Source organism: Calypte anna, chromosome 1 (assembly GCF_003957555.1).
Source record: "Calypte anna isolate BGI_N300 chromosome 1, bCalAnn1_v1.p, whole genome shotgun sequence".
In the NCBI taxonomy this organism is placed as follows: domain Eukaryota; kingdom Metazoa; phylum Chordata; class Aves; order Apodiformes; family Trochilidae; genus Calypte; species Calypte anna.
Genome location: NC_044244.1, coordinates 51,494,827 through 51,515,120, shown reverse-complemented (window position 1 = coordinate 51,515,120; position 20,294 = coordinate 51,494,827). Strand labels below are relative to the sequence as shown.

General features: G+C 44.5%; 1 protein-coding gene across 1 annotated transcript in view; it reads left to right on the top strand.

The window, feature by feature from the left end:
- Positions 1-20,294, top strand: part of CACNA1I (calcium voltage-gated channel subunit alpha1 I) — a 158,713-nt gene that overhangs the window by 95,071 nt on the left and 43,348 nt on the right. The window contains exons 5-7 of the mRNA XM_030447826.1: positions 11,363-11,522; positions 13,708-14,023; positions 14,791-14,883. Of these exons, the coding sequence (XP_030303686.1) occupies positions 11,363-11,522; positions 13,708-14,023; positions 14,791-14,883 (569 nt within the window). The remainder of the gene's footprint in view (positions 1-11,362; positions 11,523-13,707; positions 14,024-14,790; positions 14,884-20,294) is intronic.

Sequence of the window (20,294 nt, the reverse complement as noted above, 5' to 3'; positions counted from 1 at the left end):
CAGTTCTTCATATAAGCTGCTCTGTAAATATTTATTATCACATCTCAATGACACAAAACATACTTACATGCAAGCACATATTTATCCACAGTCCTGAGCACATTTGTACAGGGGTAAGGATGATGTTCTCTTGCAGGATGCATATACAAAAGTCAAGAAAGAGGTCAAAAGCCCTGTTTGTTCCCTGGTCAGGCTACATATGCATTCAGAAAGTAATTCTCTGCTGCGGGCAGGTGGGCAGTGAAAGGATGGAAAAATGACAACAGGAAATGGACTCGACCACATTGAGTTTGGTCTGTATTCTCCCTTCCCAACCCAATCTCCTAGCCAGGTGGAGAGAAGTTTGATTTATGCCTGGAGGAGGCATAAAAGGATGGAGCATGTCATTAAAGAATGTCTTTCCTCACAGAGGGAGGCAGATCTGAGATGCAAGTATAATTCAGAGCTGCTCTTTACTGTATGTTCATCTCTTTATCCTGTCAGCTGAGCCCTAACTCAGGTGTGTGCAGGACACGGAACCAGGGTGAGGGAGAGCAGGGCAGAGTGAGAATCAATAGAGAGAAGAGCAGAAGAGGAACAGGGTTTGAAGGAGAAATGCACAGCAAGCAAGTGGCAGGCTTTGTGGGGCTGATCTACCTCTATGTGTAGGATGATACAGAGAAAGTGGAGGTGGTGAGAGGGAGAGAACGGAACTGAAACAAGGGCAAGGACTAGTATAACAAAAATCTATTGACTCTCAGATAAATACTCTGGCTGGGTTTGCAAATCAGTGCTGCTCTGGGGCTTTTTAACAAACTGAGCGAGCTGTAACAGACAAACATCTCAAAGTGCTGGAAGAAGTCTTCCATCTCTGAAGACAGGCTCCAATTGTATTTATTTGTTGTCTGATGTCAGTGCTGTTTTTCGTGTGTGTTCCTCAGTGTGCAACACTTGTCACGTGCTTAAATGGGTAATCAAAGTAAATTTGAGAAAAAACCTAAAGACAAAACCAAAATTATATCCCCGTGTCAGTGTAGTATCATGGCAGGGAGCTGGGAGACACTGAAGTGCAGGAAATGTAGACACAGTAATGCTTTGTTTTGTACTTTACTGTACTGTCAGTATTGCTGAGTTCCCCCTTTTTTGTGGTCACAGATCATGGGAGAAAGTAATCTTTGCCTTTCTGAACCTGTCTGCTCAGTTTCACTGTTGTTATAAAGAAGTATTCAGAAGTTACAAATTGTATGCTTGTAGGTTGTCAGATGGGCTTAAATCCACGAGATTTGAAAAAGGAAAAGGAAAAAATATCACTGGTTATTTTTGCTTTTACCCTGCTTTTCAGACCTTTAGACCTGTGACTCATATCTTGTAGTCCTCTTCCCCTCTCCCCTGCCCCTATGATAGTGTGGAATAGAAGCAACTTCAATTTTTCACCGTGATGGGAGATTGTCAAGTCATAGCAAGATTTCATGCCTTAAGGTTTGTGCCACGCATCCCAAGATAAAAATCACAAGAGTTGGCAACCACACTTCAGAGTTTGTATTATTGGAAGTAAGGCAAGCCTGGAAAACAAAACAAAACAAAACCAAACAGTTTAAAAAACCAATCATATAGAAACATTCACTGGAATCTGTGTTTCTCCCTTCTCCTCTAGGGGAACCTGCATAGCCAGAATTTTAAAAATCCTCAGCACCTCAGAGCTCCCATTGTGGCAATTCTGCTGTTTGTTCAAATAATCCCAGCTTCCAGTATAACACAGCAAACTGGAAACCCCAGCCACATATTTTGCTGCCTAAATGGGAGCTGAGCTGTTTTGCAGAATCTGTCCCATGGGACCTATCAAGCCATGGATACCATGGTAATGTGAGCAATAATGACAGTGTATTATGGGGTGAAATATAATGTCATATTACACTAATGCAAATTACACTTTGTGTGTGTGTGGGCAAGGCAATTTACAACCACAACCTTAAATTTCTCATTTTTTATGTATTTCAGGCCCGATTCTCCTCTTCACACACATTTCACCTAATGTCACATCACTGCCTGCAGTAGAAAGAAACATGATTCATGTTAGTGACAGCAAGAGGAAATTAGCTCCCTTAAATCTTAACGAGAAGTTGCATTAACACAGTTTTACATAATATTTTTCATTATTCTGTCCTACTTACGCAGCACTAGAAACATGTAAAGAACCTAGGGGTATTTATGGAATAGAGTCAAGTGGCTCACAGCCACAGCACTGGATTTACCTTTTGTCCCCAGCACTGGGCAACTCCTGCGATTCTGAAAGTAAAGCTGGTGCTGTATGTTTTTAATAGAGTTCTCACTGAAAGTGAATGCAGTCATCCTTGCAGTGATAAATGGGGAAAAAATGATGATCAGTGAATGAACAACAGTAACAGGTGGTAGTAGGTGTTGCTTATTAGATGTTCAGTATTAGAAAAAAGAACAAAATGACAGCAATCCCCCAGAGAGACACCTCTCTAAGAAATCATCTGACACCTGGCATCACTCTCCAAGGCAAAGTTACTTAAACAGCCTAAAGCTTATAAGGGGTTAATAGGACAAGAGAGTGAAAAAGGGGGCTTGTGACTGAGACCTTGACCTGTTCCCATTTCTGTTCATGTCATAGATTATGTGGCTACCAACTGTGCTATAGTGGCACATATTGAAAGTGAGTGCCTGTGGTGAAAAACTTTCTGTCATGGACCTTAGCTGGGTTTACAGCATCCCTAATAAAGGTGCAGCCTGATGCAAAGCTGAGGTGTCTCCTTCTTTTGGGATCTCAGCAAAACTTGGGCCAGGGCTCCCCTTTTTTCAGGAGTAGTCTGCATTTAAGTTTCAAGGTAAGTGCTCTGGATTTTGCCCTCATTCTTGAGGCCATTGTAACCCTGGGGTCATGTCTACAATTAGGAGGTCTTACTGCTAAGCTTGTTTCTTCAAAGTACTTGGCATCTCCAGCTGTCATAGCTCTGGCTTCTGGTCCCTCTGTAGGGCTAATGAGGCTCCAGCTCAGCAGGGAGGAACTATTTTTTGTACTGGTTCTTGTGTGTTTTGGAGAAATCTGCAAAATAGGAGGACTTGGAGCTGCTGTTTAGACCACCTGTCTTCTGTGAAAGACTTGGAAAGAGTAACTATAGTCTGAGCCTTCAAGCCATAGTTCATTTTTGGTGTTAATTATGAGAAGATGATTTTTATTTATGAGAAGATAATTTTCATCAAATCATAGAATGTCAGGTTGGAAGGGACCTCAAGGATTATATGGTCCAACCCTTCTAATATAGTTGTTTACATGATATGTCCCAGCAACCCATCGAGCTGAGAATAAAACTTTCCAAGGTGGAGGAATCCATCACTTCCCCTGGGAGACCACTCCTATGTCTGACTGTCCTCAGAGTGAAAAATTGTCCTCTTGTGTTTAAACGGGATCTCCCTAGGAGCAACGTGTGCCCATTGCCCCTTGTCTTGTACATGTCACTCCTTGTAAATAGCAAGTTCCCTCTACTAAGTCCTCTCTTCTCAAGGCTGAACAAACCCAGTCTTCTCAGCCTCTCCTCATATGACAGGTACTCCTGTCCTCCCTTTTCCTTGACCTTCATTTATATCTCTCGTATTATTCTCTAATGTTTGGTTTTTGTTTTTATTTTCTTTCAACATCTTGATATTCTCTTTAAAAAAAGAATCCCTTATGAGCAGATCTTCATTACCCTGTGGCAGAAAGTTGGCCTGTTTCTCTGTAGGGTTTTGTCCTGGTTTGGGCCAGGATAAAGGTGGTTTTTCTGTTTCTGTACTTTTGCTTTTAGCTAAGTCCCTTGTAAGTAGTTGCATTTGCTGAAATTAACAGCAAGTTTCTCATACAGTGTGTGTGCTTTTAGGACTGATAACACTTGATGTTTATAGTTACTGCTAGAGACTGGTATGCAGAGCCAAGGACACAGAGGCCCCACCTGAACCCTCCTTTAGGGAGGAACGGACAAGATAGATGCCAGAATTGACCAAACAGAGTATTCCATCCCATATACGTCACACTCAGTATAAATTTGAGGCATCACGTGGGCCGAGCCAGATCTTTTCCTGCTTCCCTTCCTTCACCCGGCATCCTGGAAGGATCCTGTCCATTCGTCTGCCTGTGCTCCTGATCCGTGCCAGCCCATATCTGTGTGTTCCTGCCTCCAGTTCCCGACTGCTGCCGACTCCAGGAGTCCAGCCTGGACTTTCCCAGGGCTGCCCTACAGCCTCGGTGGTGACGTGAGAGTTATTGGGGGAGAGGGGGGAGGAATGTGGTTTCCATTTTCCTGTATATTTGTATATATTTAGTAATTTTACCTATTTATCACTACTGTTTCATTAAAGTTGTGTAGTTTAGTTTCCAACCCATAAGTCTCTCTCCCTTATTCTCTCTCCTTTCTCTATCAAGGAGAGAGACAGATTAATAGAGAGCGTCTGTTATTCGGTTTAATTGCCGGGCCAGTGTTAAACCGTGACAGGTTTACTCCACATCTCCAGCAAAGCAATGCAGCAATAACTACTTACAGTGTGAGCCAGTCCAGGCCTCCATGGAGCTTGTTGCTATATACCATGCTAAAGGGAATTGTAATTTTCAAGTTTGCTGACAGTTCTGTATGGTAAGTTTCTCTAGGAGGGGCCTATTTTACCTTGATGTGCATCTGCCATTTGATGGACAAATAGGAAGGAAAGCTCTTAGGGATTCAGAATATCGAGATTCAGCCACAGCTCTGTCACTTGCAACTCTTTGGTGGTGTACTGAGCATCATGTGCAGCACGTGTTCATTTCCTCATCTTCCCCTCAAAGAAAGCATCATGTCTTGGGTTTCATTTGCACTCTCTTTTTGGTGGTTGTGTTAGCTGAGTATGTGTGTGTGTAAGTGGTGTATTCTTTTTCCTCCTCCTTTTCTTTTTGATGCTTGTGTTGCCCTGACATGATCCATCTAAGCATCTTGCTCTTGGAGTGAAAAACAATGTGGTCTGTTCTGGTCCCTGGCTCCCAAGGGAATTGTTTCTACAGCCTCAGAGCAAGCTTGAGAGAGTTCTTTCTCTTACATCAGTACACTTTAAACCTCCTCTGGAAAGCTCTGTTGTTCCAGTGGGGTGAAGCTCTGACCAACAGCTTTTTCCAAGAGCCTTAGTCTCTTTTTTGGCTACGTGAGGCTTAAGCTAAGGGGGTACTTTATAAAGGTGAGGACTGAGGACAATTAATGCTTGACTTGATTCAGTATTGCACAGAGATCAGATCAGATCTCATGATTCTGAGAAAATTAACAACAGCTTTTTTGTACAGGCTGAAGATCTATAAATGCTGGAAATGTCATGCTTTGATATTTTGTGTGGTCAAGCTGAGGAGTGAAAAAAAATTGTATAATTGGAGTTTAGGTCATCAACAGGCTGAGTGGGATGAGGTGTCCCTGAGCCAGTCAGAGATGGTAGAAAGCTCTGCTTGTCAGCAAGGCAAAGATGGGGTGTTGGAGGAAGTTAGTGGTGCTCCTAAACTATGGCTCATGTTGACAACCTGCAAGTGCAAAATCCCTCAACCCTAAACATAACCTACAAACTCACCGGGAACTTAACAGATCACTGGGAAGACTTTGCTTGCCTCTGAATGAGGTCAGTGTTTCACATTTGTGTCTGGGGCAGCTTTTCCTCAGCAGTGGAGCTTGCTTAAGACCTCTTACTACCTCCTGCTGTCAAGTGGACCTGTTTTTCCATAGGGTGCATTTAATCTGGGTCACGCCAGCCATCTGGATGTGCTCTCTCACATTGGCACAAAGCAGGGGGTGATGATTTGCACCGTGAACGAGGCTGCCTTTGCGTCTCAAGGAGAAGGCATCTGGAACTGCACGCAGGGCTGCTCAGTTGAGCTCCTCTTGCTTACATGTGTGCTGGCTGGAGAGGCCTCGGCTTGGAGGAATTCAGCAAAGGGGAAAAGAGGAATCTGAGTGGTGAGGGAAACTGTGGGTTCAAATAACAATGAACTTAGCGGTGCCTCTACTGTTGTGCACACAGCTGATCGGTTTCTTTGCAGCAGTGTGGCCCCAGATTTTAGCTGATATGAATGAATGCCATGTGTGGAGTGACAGCTAAGCCTGGGATCAGCAAGAGACCAGTAAGGAAGGCCACAAGTTGGAGCACCACCTTGCACAGTGCACATAAACTAAGATTATTTTAACTACAGACACTGGCTGAAAAAAAAAAAAAAAAAAAAGGTGCATCTCTGTGTGTGCTTTCTGTAGAAATACAATCTGTCTGCTGGAATGGTTCCTCAGTTCTAAAAATTCCTGTAAAAGGAGCATGCGCAAGAAAAATCCTGCCAACCCCAAGCTTGCTGGGTGGACTGCCATGTGTCCTGGGGCAGGGGAGGAAGGAAAAAAGTCATGCTTGGACAAGTGGCCTGGCTGAGAGACAGAATGATGCTTCAGTCCCTGTGCTCTGCAAAATGTCATGCCAGCTGCAGTCACAAGTGCTGATGGGGAAGAGGTTTGCTTTTACTCCATTTAAAATTACAATTGGTGGCTTGGCTCATGATGCAGATAAGCTGGGTGCTGAAGAATTGTGTTCTTTTCCATCTGTTTTTCTCCAAGCAAGGGAATTATTACCTCAAACCGCTATCTCCTTTTGACTCTGCATGCATCAGCTTTGTCCCTTGCTGTAGAGGTGGGAAGGACTCAAAAATCCTCAAAGGTGGGTGAGGTATAAGAAACCAGAAAGAAGTCTTTCTCACCCTCTCCTGGGCCAATCCCCTATTCAGATCACAGGGCGATTAGTGCTAGGTAGTGAATCAGCTCATGTCTTGGTCTTTATTCTTTGAAAAAAGCAGGGAAAAGAGGGCAAAGTGATGGAGTGATGCCAGGCAGGAGCAGGTGGCGGTAAGCAGCTGGGCACACCTGCACCGGGCAGCTGGTTCCACCTGTCTAGAGTTCATCCCCTCCCAGCCCTGCCCCAGCTGCTCAGTGCTGCAGCCATGCTTTCCCCAGGGCTGGTACATGCTGGGCTGTGACAGGCCAGGCTAATCAGGGTTGATGGCAAGTGTCTGGAGGGAGCTACGGTCACTGTAGCATCCGCAGAGTTTGTCAGGAAGGGCCTCTGGATTCCACCAGGGCAAGGCAGGGTATTTGCTCTGTCTGAACCCAGGAGGGAGTTCAGTGACTTTTCTTTGTCTTCTGCCTTTGCTCAGCCCTGTGCCTCCCTCTGACAGCTCGCTCCCCATCATTACTCTCACTCTCCCACCACTTCGCATCTCTGCAACACACTTTACCCTCCAGGCTCCCCTGCTGTGTTGGAACAGTGACTGCCTCCCTGTTGAGCTTGTGGCTTTACTCCCGCAGGATGCTCCTACCAGGAGTAGTCCTGCCAGCAAAGTCCCATCAAGCCCACTACCCCACCCTTGCCCAGGCGCATGGGTGAGCAGCAGGGAAGCATTGCCTGAGTGTCGTTTTGTGAGGATCCTTCCTTGGATGCCCACAGCTGATGTTCTTCTTTTTCCTACTTTTCCCTGGTCTCCTCATTAAGGTGAACAGGGAGGAGAAAAGGCCTTTCAGAGCCCACACCTGGCACTCATGAATATTTCATGTTTCTAGCTTTTCTTCCTCGTGAAGAGCAAAACCTTTTCATATTTGATGCCCTGGGAGCCAGTTTGGTCGCTGAATGTTGCTTCATCAGAGCTCTCCATCCCTGTTCTTTCTCAAGACTCCCTGGCCCCTCTTCCTTTTTCTTCTCGGGGACTGTCTCCTTTTTTCAACTGCTGCTTCAGAAAAGGTTATTGTTCCTTTCATATTCCCTCCTTGCTGTGAGCCAGCACGGTTTCTGCTCTGCTGATGGTAAAGGAAAATCAAGGATGTGGGGAAAGGCAGCAGTGGAGAGGAAGGCCAGGAGATGTGTACACAGATGCTGTGGAGAAGTGCAGAGGCAGGGAGGAGATGTAGGCACAGTGAGAGAGAAGTGAAGGGGCAGAGAAGGCAGAAGGTAGGAAGGAGGCACCAAGCAGGGTTTTGTCAAAGAACTGGCTTTCTAGCACCTTCCAGAACTTGTCATGCAAGGTGCACCTATGTTGCTGTGGAAGGGGGCTTGTCCAGATAAGATCCCTTGGAAAAGAGAGGTGTCCCAGTTCTCCAGGGTAGGATTCTCCCAAAGCTGCCCTGACAAATATGCCTTCTGCACATTTCCATTGCCCTGCAACTGTTTTTGGAACTTTGTTGTCTCAATCATCCGGATCTGCAGTAAATGGTCATCCTCTATGCTTAGGCTTTTCAGCTTTTCTCCCTCTTTCCCCAGTATTTCATGAGTGCTTGAGGATCCAGTCACCATTTGCAACCTGCTTCCAGTCAGGCCATGCAAACACACTGCTCTGTGGGTCCTGCCTCAGTGGGACTCATACCGTCCTGCTATCAAAGCATTAAAATACCTGGCAGTGAGGGTCCTTCCTTGGTGACCCATAGCAGATGCCCTACCATGGTTACTGGACCATTCCATCCTTTCCTGGGTCCAGGAGACTGTGAAGCCCTGGATGTGGGCAGATCCATGCAAGGCTGCCAGCTCAGGAGGGGACGGAGGAGGCTGCAAGGGCTTCCCCCAAAGTGCCCATAGGTGCTGGCAGAGGTGCAGGAGGGGCACTGCTAAAATACCACAGCAGAGGATGAGGCTCAGGGACTCCAGCATGGACACTGCAGGCAGTAGGGAGGAGGCTAACAGTGGAGAGAACAAAGGTATTGAGCTTGTATTTACACTGTACCTTTCATGTATGTGGGAATAGTAGTTGAAGTAACTCCACTAACTGCCTGAACTCAGCAGAGTGGGCCCATTTGATAGAAAACTGATGCCCTGGGTGAAAAATATGCTCCTAGCACAATTGCTTTGCAGTTTAGGGCAGGAAGCAAAAGTGGCTTTGCATAAAGTTAGGTCATGGATTTGTCTTAGAGATGGTTAGCCCATAGGAGAATTGCAATTGATGTTTGGGTGTGTGTAGCTTCAGCATTCCTGCTTTTGGAAAAGCCAGTGTACATATCACAGTCAGCATCAATGGGCAGAGAAGGATAACTGCTCAACTGAGTGATTTTTTTAAAAATGAAAATTGAGTTTCATTTGGACTTAGGAATGGAACCCACCAGTGCAAAAATTCTTTCTGATCTGAAATAGATTTCAAGCACCAGGGCTACCTGTCTGGCATAGAGGCACCTGGTGCTTCCTGAGTTGTGGTCCCAGGTACCTCAGAGGGCCTGTCATGAGGGTTGTGGCTATGAACCTGCAGGTATGGATAGCACAATTCCATATCATCAGTAGCTCCTGTGGGAGTCAAGATGGAGAACTGCTGGGCAGGCAGACTGCTTCCAAGGTTTGCAAATTCTGACACAAAAAGTGTGTTGTCTGTAAAATTCTGGTGGGAATATCTGTTCTGTGTTTCAGTGTAAGGGCAGTCTCATTCTTCCCATTAGCTCTGCTCTGAGATGGAGCCAGCATCAATTGATCTGAAAAACATCACCCCCTCTGGTAGAGCTGCTGGCACAGGTTCCTGTATGCCTTGGTCTTCCCTGTTGTACTGACCAGGGCAGTTTGTGAGAACTGCTGAGCTTCTACTGTGAAGCTGCTTTAATGCTGGGAACACACTACACTGTAGAGAGACTGTGTGGCCTTAAAGCATTGCTCCAGAGCCTGGCAGGTCACAGTGACAGGCAGCAGGTCACTGTGTCTGTGCTATTGGGCTTTGTGCAGTGAGGGATCAGAAAGCTATCAGTGACTCACAGCATGTCCATGATCCCCAGAGAGCAGCTGGAGCTACTTGCCTGCACTGCTGAGTTACAGATGTGCTGTCTTGAAACTGCCTTAACTGGGGACTATTGATGGAGCTGGATGGCCAGACAAGAAAGGCTTAGCTGCTGCTGCTCCACAGCCTGGCCTTGGAGCTAATACCATCATTCCTTGTCCTTCATGGTCCCATGTAGCCTTCATTAAACATCTTTTCGTTCTTACATATCATACACCCATGAATACTGCTCCTTTCTTTCTCCCACCCTCATCTATCAGCAGAACATTCCCTCCAGAGCTAAACCCCCATGTCCAACACCAGGTACCCTTTTCCTTCTCTCTTCAGTGTGTGTGCATCCGTGCCTGCATGCCTCTTCGGGCACTGCTTTCCTCTCCATGGCATGAGCAGCTCAGGGAATAAAGATAGACAGTAATGCACAGCATCGTGTGGCTAATTACTTGATGCTGGGCACACAAGAGGGATTAGCTTGTGCCTCAAAGGGCTGTTGGAGAATCCTAATCTTATCTTCCCTTCCTCTTTTCCCTACTGCTGCCATCTGAAGTAATGAACTGGTTATAAATACCTAATTAGCTAATTATTTGCTGGCCTACATGGAACATCTTCAGTGAAGGAACTCCCTGGGCCTCCAGGGGAAGGACCTCCGTGGAGTCGAGGAGAGATGACTGTATGAGATGTGCAATGGGGGTAAAGGCAGTGTGGTGATGCTCAGAAGGATTTCTAGACTTCTGCCTTCCCTAGAGAGCAGAGGAAAAGTCATTAGATCCACAGAGAAATGAGCCTATCCTTACCCTTACTTATGGCTGTGTGAGCCGAAGAGCTGAGGGAGAAATAAACCCACAGAAAAAGTTCATTAGAAAAGTAGAAGTAATTAAAAAAGGTTTTGGGAAGCAGTTGCACTGTCCAGATGTGCTGTGCCAACAGCATTTTGGGCTATGCCCGGTATTTGTGCTCTCCAGCTTTGCTGAGTCTGAGGACTAGCCAAGAGAGGAGAGTGTGATCTCTGCAACTGTCTCCTTATTAATACTGTCACTGAAAAAAACCCCAATTTATCCTAGGTTGTGAGTGCTGGAGAGGTTAATCCCATTAGGTGGGCTGGTCTTGGTCTGTCAATGCAATTCACAATTTGCAGCATGCAGTTGTTGAACTAGGATGACTTTCATCCTGACTCATTTGAGGATGGGGCCTTTGAGCCCCATGAACCATTGGTACAGAGTTTTCACTCTGCTGCCCTTCTGGAGGGAAGGGGAAGGGAGAAATATCAATCAGGTAGCTGATAGTACCAAAAGTCATGTTCTCTTTTCTTCTTGTTGCTGCAGACTGGAGGCCTTGGGTTAAGACACAACAGAATCACAGCATCTCTGCTGGCTGCTTGTCAATAGATATTATGACAAGGAAGGGGAACAATTGTAAATCTAGGCAGGTTTAGGCAGTAATTAGGCAGCATTCTGACAGAGTGCTTTTACCTTCTTGTGGCTTTTTTGGGGGGGGGAGGGATTTATGCGTCTCCTAAATTTTCCTTCCCTTCTTTTTCTTCTTTTCTCTTTCTCTATTTTCTCTTTTCTCTATCTCACACTTGCTCCTTTTGGCTCTTTTCTCCTCCTGCAGGCATGCGCATCCTTGTGAACTTGCTCCTGGACACCTTGCCCATGCTGGGGAATGTTCTTCTTCTCTGCTTCTTTGTCTTCTTCATCTTCGGCATCATCGGGGTGCAGCTGTGGGCTGGGCTGCTCCGCAACCGCTGCTTCATGGAGGAGAATTTCACAATGTGAGTGTCTGGGATATGATGTCTCCTCCCTTTCTTCCAGGGATGTTTCTCTTTCCCTTTCCCTGCTCTCTTGCCTTCTGCTCCCTGGCTCTCTGTGTACTGCTTGCTCGAAAAGGCTGCAGGATGATAGCATGCAGAATGCTGGCCAAGTCTTGTAGTGGAAATGAAGGGAGGGCAAAGGCAGATGGTTTTAGTCTTTCTTCACAGTCCACAGATGCCTGGAATCATTTGGATTTGGCAAGGCACAGGTTAGCATAGCTGCCTCCTCCAGCCATGCCCAGGGGTTCAAGATGCTTCTCTTGTTCCCAGAAAGAGTTGAAACTCTGAAATAACAGCCATGCTCTCTTTGTCCTGAGCTTGCTCCCTCTTCAAAAAGCAGCAACCAGAGGGGTCTTGCAGAAGGCCAGAGTGCCACCTGATCCTTCCAGGGATATCTTTGGCACCTCTGAGATAGAACTATAAAGCTGAAGTCACAGTTTGGACAGAAGTGCTTTGCCTCCAGAGGCTTTGAAAGGGACATGGGGAAATTGTTGGAAAAACTGAGGCGTAGAATTGCATTTGAGGGGTGCTGTGGGAAGGGGAGCTACAGCTGGGTCAGCAGAAGTGGGAGCACCTGAAAGCAGAGAATGGCTGCTTAGATGGGGGAAAAAAAATAAAAAATGGAGAAATGTGATCACAGTTTGGGTAAAGAGAGCCTTGAGCTACACAGGAGTTGATTAGAGGTATCTGAAGTTTATTCTGGGGGGAACCAGGGGCCTCACCTTCTCAGAGGCTGTGGGGTAGAAAAGCTCCTGACTGCCTTGAATTCTTTGATTACTCTTCTGGGGAGAAGAGAACCAGTTTCAAGGCACAGCTCCTCCTGTTGACTTTCTGGCTTTAGCAGTTCTCAGGCTTTTAAAACCATCTTAAAACCATATACTAATCTCAGATATCCTATCGGTTTAGACTGCATAAAAAAACCTAAAGCTGTAGATCAATTTAAACTGATTAAACAGTTTTGAAGCTTTAGATCATCTCAAGTTGGAAACAAAAAAAGTGTGAAAATACAATCTGTAGAACAGCAGTGAGGTTGGAGAGTAGGAGCTGTTTAAAGCAGCTATTTGCTGCGTTTATATATTCCTTGAGGGAAAATGAGTGTTTAGAATGGTTGTCTTTTATGTAAATCAGGGGTAGTACTACTTTAATGTAGTGTAATTTTATCCATGCAGAGTTGATGTAACCAAGTGAATAGAGGCCACAGACTACAAAGTGAACAGATACTAGAAAATCTTTTGCTCTCCATTACTAGAGAAATTAATTCTGCAGGCACCCAGTTCACCAGTGGTGTGTATGTATTACAACAGATCTTTGTGGCTGAGTCCAGCTTTGTTTAGAATGAGAGACTTTCTTTTCATCAACCCCTTCCCTCTTCCGATGACACTTAATGAAAAAGTTTGCATTCATGCAACGTGAAAGCTGTGTATTGCAACACTGCAAGGAATGCACCAGGTAAAATTTAATGGAGAATTTTAAATATCCACCTTTCACTTCCCTGATTGTTAGCTCATCTCCAGCTTGGCAAGCATAGATGATTTTAATTATTCATGCATTTGGAAGGTGCTTGCATTATTTGGGTAAAAGCACATGAACTTGTCATGAAACATTGCACCCGTAATGCCAAGTGTCAAGGAGGAGTCAAAGTTAAAGCCGAATCAATTTTAACTTTGTGTTATCCAATTTTAAGGATTAGCTGTACAACCTTAATTATGCATGAACTGGTTTGGTTTTTTTTAGAAGTACAGAAGGTTCACTGCCAAATGTTATAAAACATGTCTATCAATGGTTACATACATGAGCACATCACAGTAAAGCCTGGTGAACTTCCTTAATATCACTGCATCTGATTTAGCTTTGATGCTAATGCAGAGAGTGATCAGAATGCAAATCTCTGCCTTCCAGCTCTTCTTAATCTCCGTGTAATCAGATTGTGTAATTTGGTTTGGGATGATCTGATGTCAGGCAAAGCTCTGAAAAATGGGGACTCACCCTGGAAATTTCCTGTTTTCCAGAAGCTTTGTTTTCCATTCCCTTCTTTTGAGGCAGCAATAAATCTGTAAATCCCTTACTTAGAGCATTCCCTATGTCAGGATGGGAGCTCCCAGATCCACCAGTGTCACTGATGAGACTGTGGGTTTTATCCTTGCAGACAAGGTGACATTGTCCTGCCACCTTATTACCAACCTGAGGATGATGATGAGATGCCCTTTATCTGCTCACTGTCAGGAGACAATGGAATTATGGGCTGTCATGAGATACCCCCACTGAAGGAGCGGGGCCATGAATGTTGTTTGGACAAGGATGATTACTATTACTACAACTCAGTCAGGCAAGAGTTCAACATCAGTGGGATGTGTGTCAACTGGAACCAGTACTACAATGTGTGCCGTACAGGCAACGCCAACCCACACAAGGGTGCCATCAACTTTGACAACATCGGATATGCCTGGATTGTGATATTTCAGGTAAGACCATGTTAGCCTCATAACAAGGATCAAACCATTTTTATTTTTTCCTGCTCAACCTTTCTGTGCTCCCACGATGGTTTCTGCAGGGTGCAATACAGCTGTAGAGAGAAAAGGGCCTGGTAACTACTCTAGCAAGAGAGACAAGAGTGCACATCATGAACCATCTTCCTGAAGATGGGGAGAGACACAGAGCCATAGAGATATTCCAGGCCCTTGCTGAAATGACCTACATCCTTTGGGCTGAATTGTATCAGCTTTTTTCCCATCAATCCAGGTCATTATAGCGGAGGAGCCTTTTTTCTTTTTTTTCCCTTTTCCTTTTTTTGTCTTTTTTTTTCTTTTTTTCCCATTTTTTGTCTTTTTTTGGTTTTGTTTTGTTTTTTTAAATGCCCAGTGTGCATTGCAGATGGGAGCTAAATTCCACGCCTTTTTTCTTTTCCACCGGCTGTACCCAGTGTCCAGTCCAAGGGGCACAGGAACCTGCTGCAGGTTTCCCTTCTGCTGTGATCCAGGGAAATGAACTATTTTAATTAAATATTCCTGCCGTGGGCTAGCGTGATCTCACAGGTTTTGACAGTATGCCAGTGTCACCAAGCAGTACCATGCTGCTTTTCTGGAATGGAATATGGCCTCCTTGAAATGAATTGTTGTTTCTCACCTTCCTTGGGATACAACAGCTCTGCCACTATTTGCTTGGAACACACTGAGGAGTGAACTCTGGAAGCTCACTTTCTTCTTGTTTCTCTTACTGTTTGTCTTTGCAGGTGATCACACTGGAAGGCTGGGTGGAGATAATGTACTATGTGATGGATGCCCATTCCTTCTACAATTTTATCTACTTTATCTTGCTGATAATTGTAAGTATAAGACTTGATGACTCCCAGAAGTGTTAGCTAAGAGCCTACAAAAAGAGGTGCTCAGTCAACACAGATACCAGATAAGCAAATGGCTTCACCTGGATTTAATCTAGAAATCTCAGAAACATAGCTAGTTGACTTTCAAATCCAAAAGTCAGTGGAAGGATCACATAATTGTTAGCCTGGTTATTCTCTTTCACTAAAAAACAGTTCTAAGGATTCATTTCTAGAGACAGACATACATAGTGTAAGATATTGTCCCATCCATAGGCCTTGTTTCAGAGTAAATTCCCCAAACCAGTAGGCCTAAAAGTACAGAAAACCATTTCTGTATCTGCTGTACTATTTAGTCTCTTAAAATGTTTTAAGCTTTTGAGTCATTCTTGATCCATGCTTTATGGCTTTTGGCAGCACCTGGATTTCTCAGATTCATGGTCTCAGATTCAGATTTTGTCAGATTCAGGGTCTGTCAGGCTGAATTACTTCCTCACCATGAGATGCTGCTCCAAAAGTGTCAGCAATCCAACATGAACTGGCTGTGTAAGATCAATTGTGGCTGGGGGGGTTATGGAAAGAGAGAAATGTGTCCATGATGAGAACTTAATAAGCACTTTATAAGCCCCATAGATTTATACAACTGAAGTTTCAAGGTTACTTTGCTTGAAAGGACATTTGTTGTCAGTGCCTGGAAAGATATGTGAGGAATATGATGCCATTGCCTCTTCCATTCCTCAAGCATTCCACACATCAATGCATTTATTTTTGGAGCTAATATCCTGTTTCTAACAAGGAATAATTTTGTTTTTATGAAACCTGTTGCACTTTTTCCACATGGGGACCAAATTCAAGAGTAGAATGGAAAGACATAGGATGAATTATGGGAAGTATAAAATCTGTACACAACAGTGCAATTTAGTTCTAAGTGGCTTAACCAGTAAGGAACTCAGTGTGTTTTTCCAACTTGTACATACATTTGGATGGGCTGTTGAATGGATCTAGCTAAGACTCTGCTCTTTACCTCCTACTTGTTCTATTTGGCCTTGCCATCCTAAAAATAGGATATCTAGAAGCAGTCACCAAGTAGCATGAACATACTCACCTGGCACAGAATCTAGTTTAAATTCAAATTGACATGCAGTGACTCAAGAGCAAACAAACTTTAATCCAGTTTCTGTGAGCTATTTTGCAGCTTGTACATATGGAGAATGGCCAAAATTATCTACTGGTCCATTTGGGTCAGAGAACTCACGAAAAACCTGGATCTCTATGGCATCCTTGAATTCTCCCTACCTTCTGGCCTTTTACAGCCACAAGGGAAAGACAAGGAGAGAAAAACAGAAAGATGACCTACTCCCTGTGGGCTGAATCATGAATAATGACAGCAGAGGTGAAATACACCTTAAGTAATGCTGCTTTTACTTTAAGACAGGAGAATTCCACGGAGTGACAGTGCAGAGGTATGATTGCAAAGGATGGGAGGGGAATTCCCCCCATGCTCTGTTTCCAAAGACAAACAGAGCATCCACTGCTTTTTGTAAGTTCAGAAAACTAATATTTCCCATAAGTTTTTTTCAGATCTCCCATGATGCAGTATTTATTACCTACTTGCATTTCCATTTTCAGCAGCATAGTCAAGATGCTCAGATTGGTACAGTTGAGCAGTTCAGCACAGAATTTACTCCTTGTCTTAGACTCAGTCTCTTCCAGAGCCAAGAAGGACTGTGCAGAGTATAACCACTGGGGTGGGCATGCCTGATGGGTAGTTCCAACAAGTGCCCTTCACTCCCTGCTCCAAACTACATAAATTCTGTCAACATGTTCTTGTTTTCAAAGCAGGAACCTTATTGCTGGCTCACCTCGTGTGGATTCCCAGAGATTCAAACTTTGTCTCTGAATTTGCAGATGCTGAAAACCCTCAATTAAGCACTCCACCTGAGATTTTGCTGTGAAGTGTCATTGACATTTCTAGACACTCCCTCCTCATTTGCAGAAGCCATGTAGGTTTATTTCCATCAAACACCAGAGCACACAAACCTCAGCTTATTCAGGGAACTTCTCAGAACAAAGCAGCCATATGTTAGAGGGGATATTTCTTCTGCCATTGGTGGACTTACATTAAAAAGTATTTAACCTTTCTGTGTTACCTGCTGTGCATTTGTAATGCATCTTCTGCAGCACATAGCAACACTTAGCAATGTGAACTTGCTATCACCTGGTTTCATTTTCCTCGAGTCTTATAGAAATGGTGATCTGTCTTCACGTCTCATGTAGCACAGTCCTCCCAGCCTTTATTCTTCCTTCCTTCTCCATGGTTTGAAGGCCTAGGTTTCTAGGCAGGATAACTCTGACAGTCATACTTCAAGCCCTGACTTTTTGCTTTTCCACATACATCCTAGCCTTGGCTCAAGCTTGCTATTCTGGGGCTAGATCTTCACAGCCTCTTTGTTAGAGCTATGCTTGTGTCCATGACTTCTCCTCCTTCCCTCACAGAGATATCTTCAAACACCTTCAGAAGGGCATTAACTGCTGCTGTTCATCTGGCAAGAAGCAGCCTTCACCACCTGGGTATATTACCAGGATGGTTAGGACTTCTGCACAGATGCTCCCTCATAAGAGGAAGAGCACTGGTACTCAGAGTGGCCTTGCAGAACAACCTGGTAAAAGCATTTTATGTCTTCATTAAATTGCAAAGAGTTTCACTCTCTGTCAGAGATCAGGGAGGGGATGTGAAGGAAGGACTTCTTTCACCTCCTGGGTCAGTGTTTCATTTGAGCCTTCCTGCTTGAGGTCCACCTCTCTCTTTTTTCACCTCTCCAGCTACTTGGCCACTTATGTGATTCCTGGACTACAGAAAGCTCTCCTAAACTCTCAGGCTAGCACCCACATTGCAGCACTCAGTGTCCTCCTTGAAGTGCTCAGTGTTTACACAAGTATTGATATCAACAATAATAAAAACCAAAAAGGACAAGCAGGTCAGCACCTCCAGGACCATCAGATTTTATTAGATATTGCAGAGACAAGGATTGAATCTTAGGCTGAACCAGGCCAGAATATGCTTAATCAAAGTACAGCTCAGTCTTAGGGCTCAACAGGACTGTGCTGGGGCTCCAGATCAATGGTCTTCTGCCTCCCTCAGGTGCTTTGTCTGACCCCATGTCAGAAAATTTTCAGTCTCCCCACTCATCTCACTGAGATGGATCACTCAGTTATGAGCTTTTTGTGACCTTTCCTGTTCTTCTGCTAGCCAGGAGTCAGAGTCAAGCTTGACAGAGCCTTCGAGTTTATGGACTTGCTTGTCATCTTCAGGATTAAACAAGCTCATTTGTTTTGCTTTTGGTGTTCATAACTAAGAGGCTAAAGGACTGGGGGTTAGTTATCATATTCAGCCCTTTCACTTTTCACCTTTTTGGCTATCTGGTGGGACACCAAAGCAAACAGTGGTTGTGAGGACAGGGCTTGGTAAAGTAAAATCTGGACCCCTCTCTGGATTCAGCCCCAGACTCACACTGTAACATGGCGAAGGCATCTTCTTGCCCTCAGCTCCTCTGCTTGTAGCCTAGCGAGAAGTTGTCACAAGTCTTTATCACTTGCTATCTGCGGACTTGTTGGAAGTTGGAAAATACCAGGCAGTATCACAATTAGCATTCCAGAAATTCTGGCACAGCTGGTGTCAATCCCCCCAGCCTGCCTTGCTCAGGGTAAACTGAGGGGAACGACTGACTGGGCCAACCGGTGTGAGTAGAGTGTGGTGCTGAGGTAAAGACAGGAGGAGAGGGCATTGGAGAAGAATTTGGATTCTCCCAAGATATCATGTAATAGGGAAAATCTTGAGGGAAGGCAAAGGAATCCGAACAAGGCATCACTTTAATTTCCAAGGCCACAAACAGAAGCTGAAGGGAAAATGGGCTGAAATATGGGTGGGAGGAGAGCAAAAAAGAAGGGCTCAGTGATGAAGGGAAACAGAATGAGAACAGCTTTGAAGGGTGCTGATAAGAGGAGAAAAAAATAAAAGCCCTTTATCTTGAGATGATTTATTGTCCTTATGCTGAATATGGTTTGGAAGGGTTTCATATTTCAAAGGCTTATTTGGATGCTGCCAGGGACATCTCCCCTTTGAAATACTGAGAGGCACTGTACTGAGCCTCTGGATGGAGCTGCTGGGCACCTGTGTGCAAGGGAAAGGGACAACCAAGGGAGCAAGCTGGTGGGGGAGTGGCAAGAGCTGTGCATTGAGGAGAAAGTGTCTTGGATAGGTAAACCAAGCTGGGGTACATGCTGAAAGAACCTCAACCTTTTCCATGCACAAGGATTGGGGTTTGGTTATCACTCCTTTGCTGGAAGGGTTCTACAGGGAGGAGATATGTGTGTACTTAAGAGCAGGACTGGATCAAGTTCTGTGTCAGAGCTGTTTGCTTGGAAAGGAAAGACAGGGAGGTGAGGCTGGGTTCTGTGTGGGTTTGTACAGGGGGATCATGATGTGAGGATGTCCCTTAATAGGGATGCTCCATGTTCCAGAGGAAGCAGAAATCTCAAGCTGATCCTTCCTCTTCTCCCAGGGGCTGCCCTGCAGAGTCTGTTTCAGAGCAGTGCAGATGGATGATCCTTGCTCAGAGATCAGTCTCTGCATTTTGTCAATGCCATATTGCCACTTACAGCTCTATGGGAAAGAGGCACCAAATCAAGGCATCATAGCATTTAAGAATTATTTTGAACATGGTTACCAGCCCTTTTATCTATTAAATTCTTCTCATGTTGAAGACCAACTTTCATCCTAAATGTAATGGGTAGCTCTCCTAGTGGAGATTCATCAGTAATTTCACAATGTGTAACACTGAGAGCGAGATGTTTACCTCCAGATCTCTCAGCATCAAGAAATATTTGCCCTATTTTACAGATAAGAAAACTGAGGAAAAGAAATCTTCAAGGGAGCATGCAAAGGTGTAAAGTAAACCTATTAGACATTTTGGCTTCTGTATGGAGAATATTTCTGGCTTCTGTATGGGGAATAGGAAGAACTTGGGCATTTTGTTTTGTTTTGAAGCAGCTGGGGGAGTGAGTCGTGGTTGGGTTTGTATTTAAAATTGAAAGCCTAACTAGGCTGTAGGACAAGTAAAATAAGAGCTAATATAATATGTCTAGTATCAGAAGGATCAGAAGAATAGAAAATGACCCAGGAAGCACTATTTGGTGTCCTTCTCAGTCATTAGTTTTTGTAAACTTCTCTTTGATTTCAAGAGCTCATTCATTCATTTCAGCAAAGTGCCATCTTCCTCTAGGGTGAACTGAGGTCTAAATGGTAGAAATAAATAAAATCTTCTGAGATACTGACATGTCCTCCAAAAGATGGAGACCATAAATGGCAGTGTATGATTTTTCCAGTAGCGAAAGAGCAAGCAGAGGAGAAAGCAACC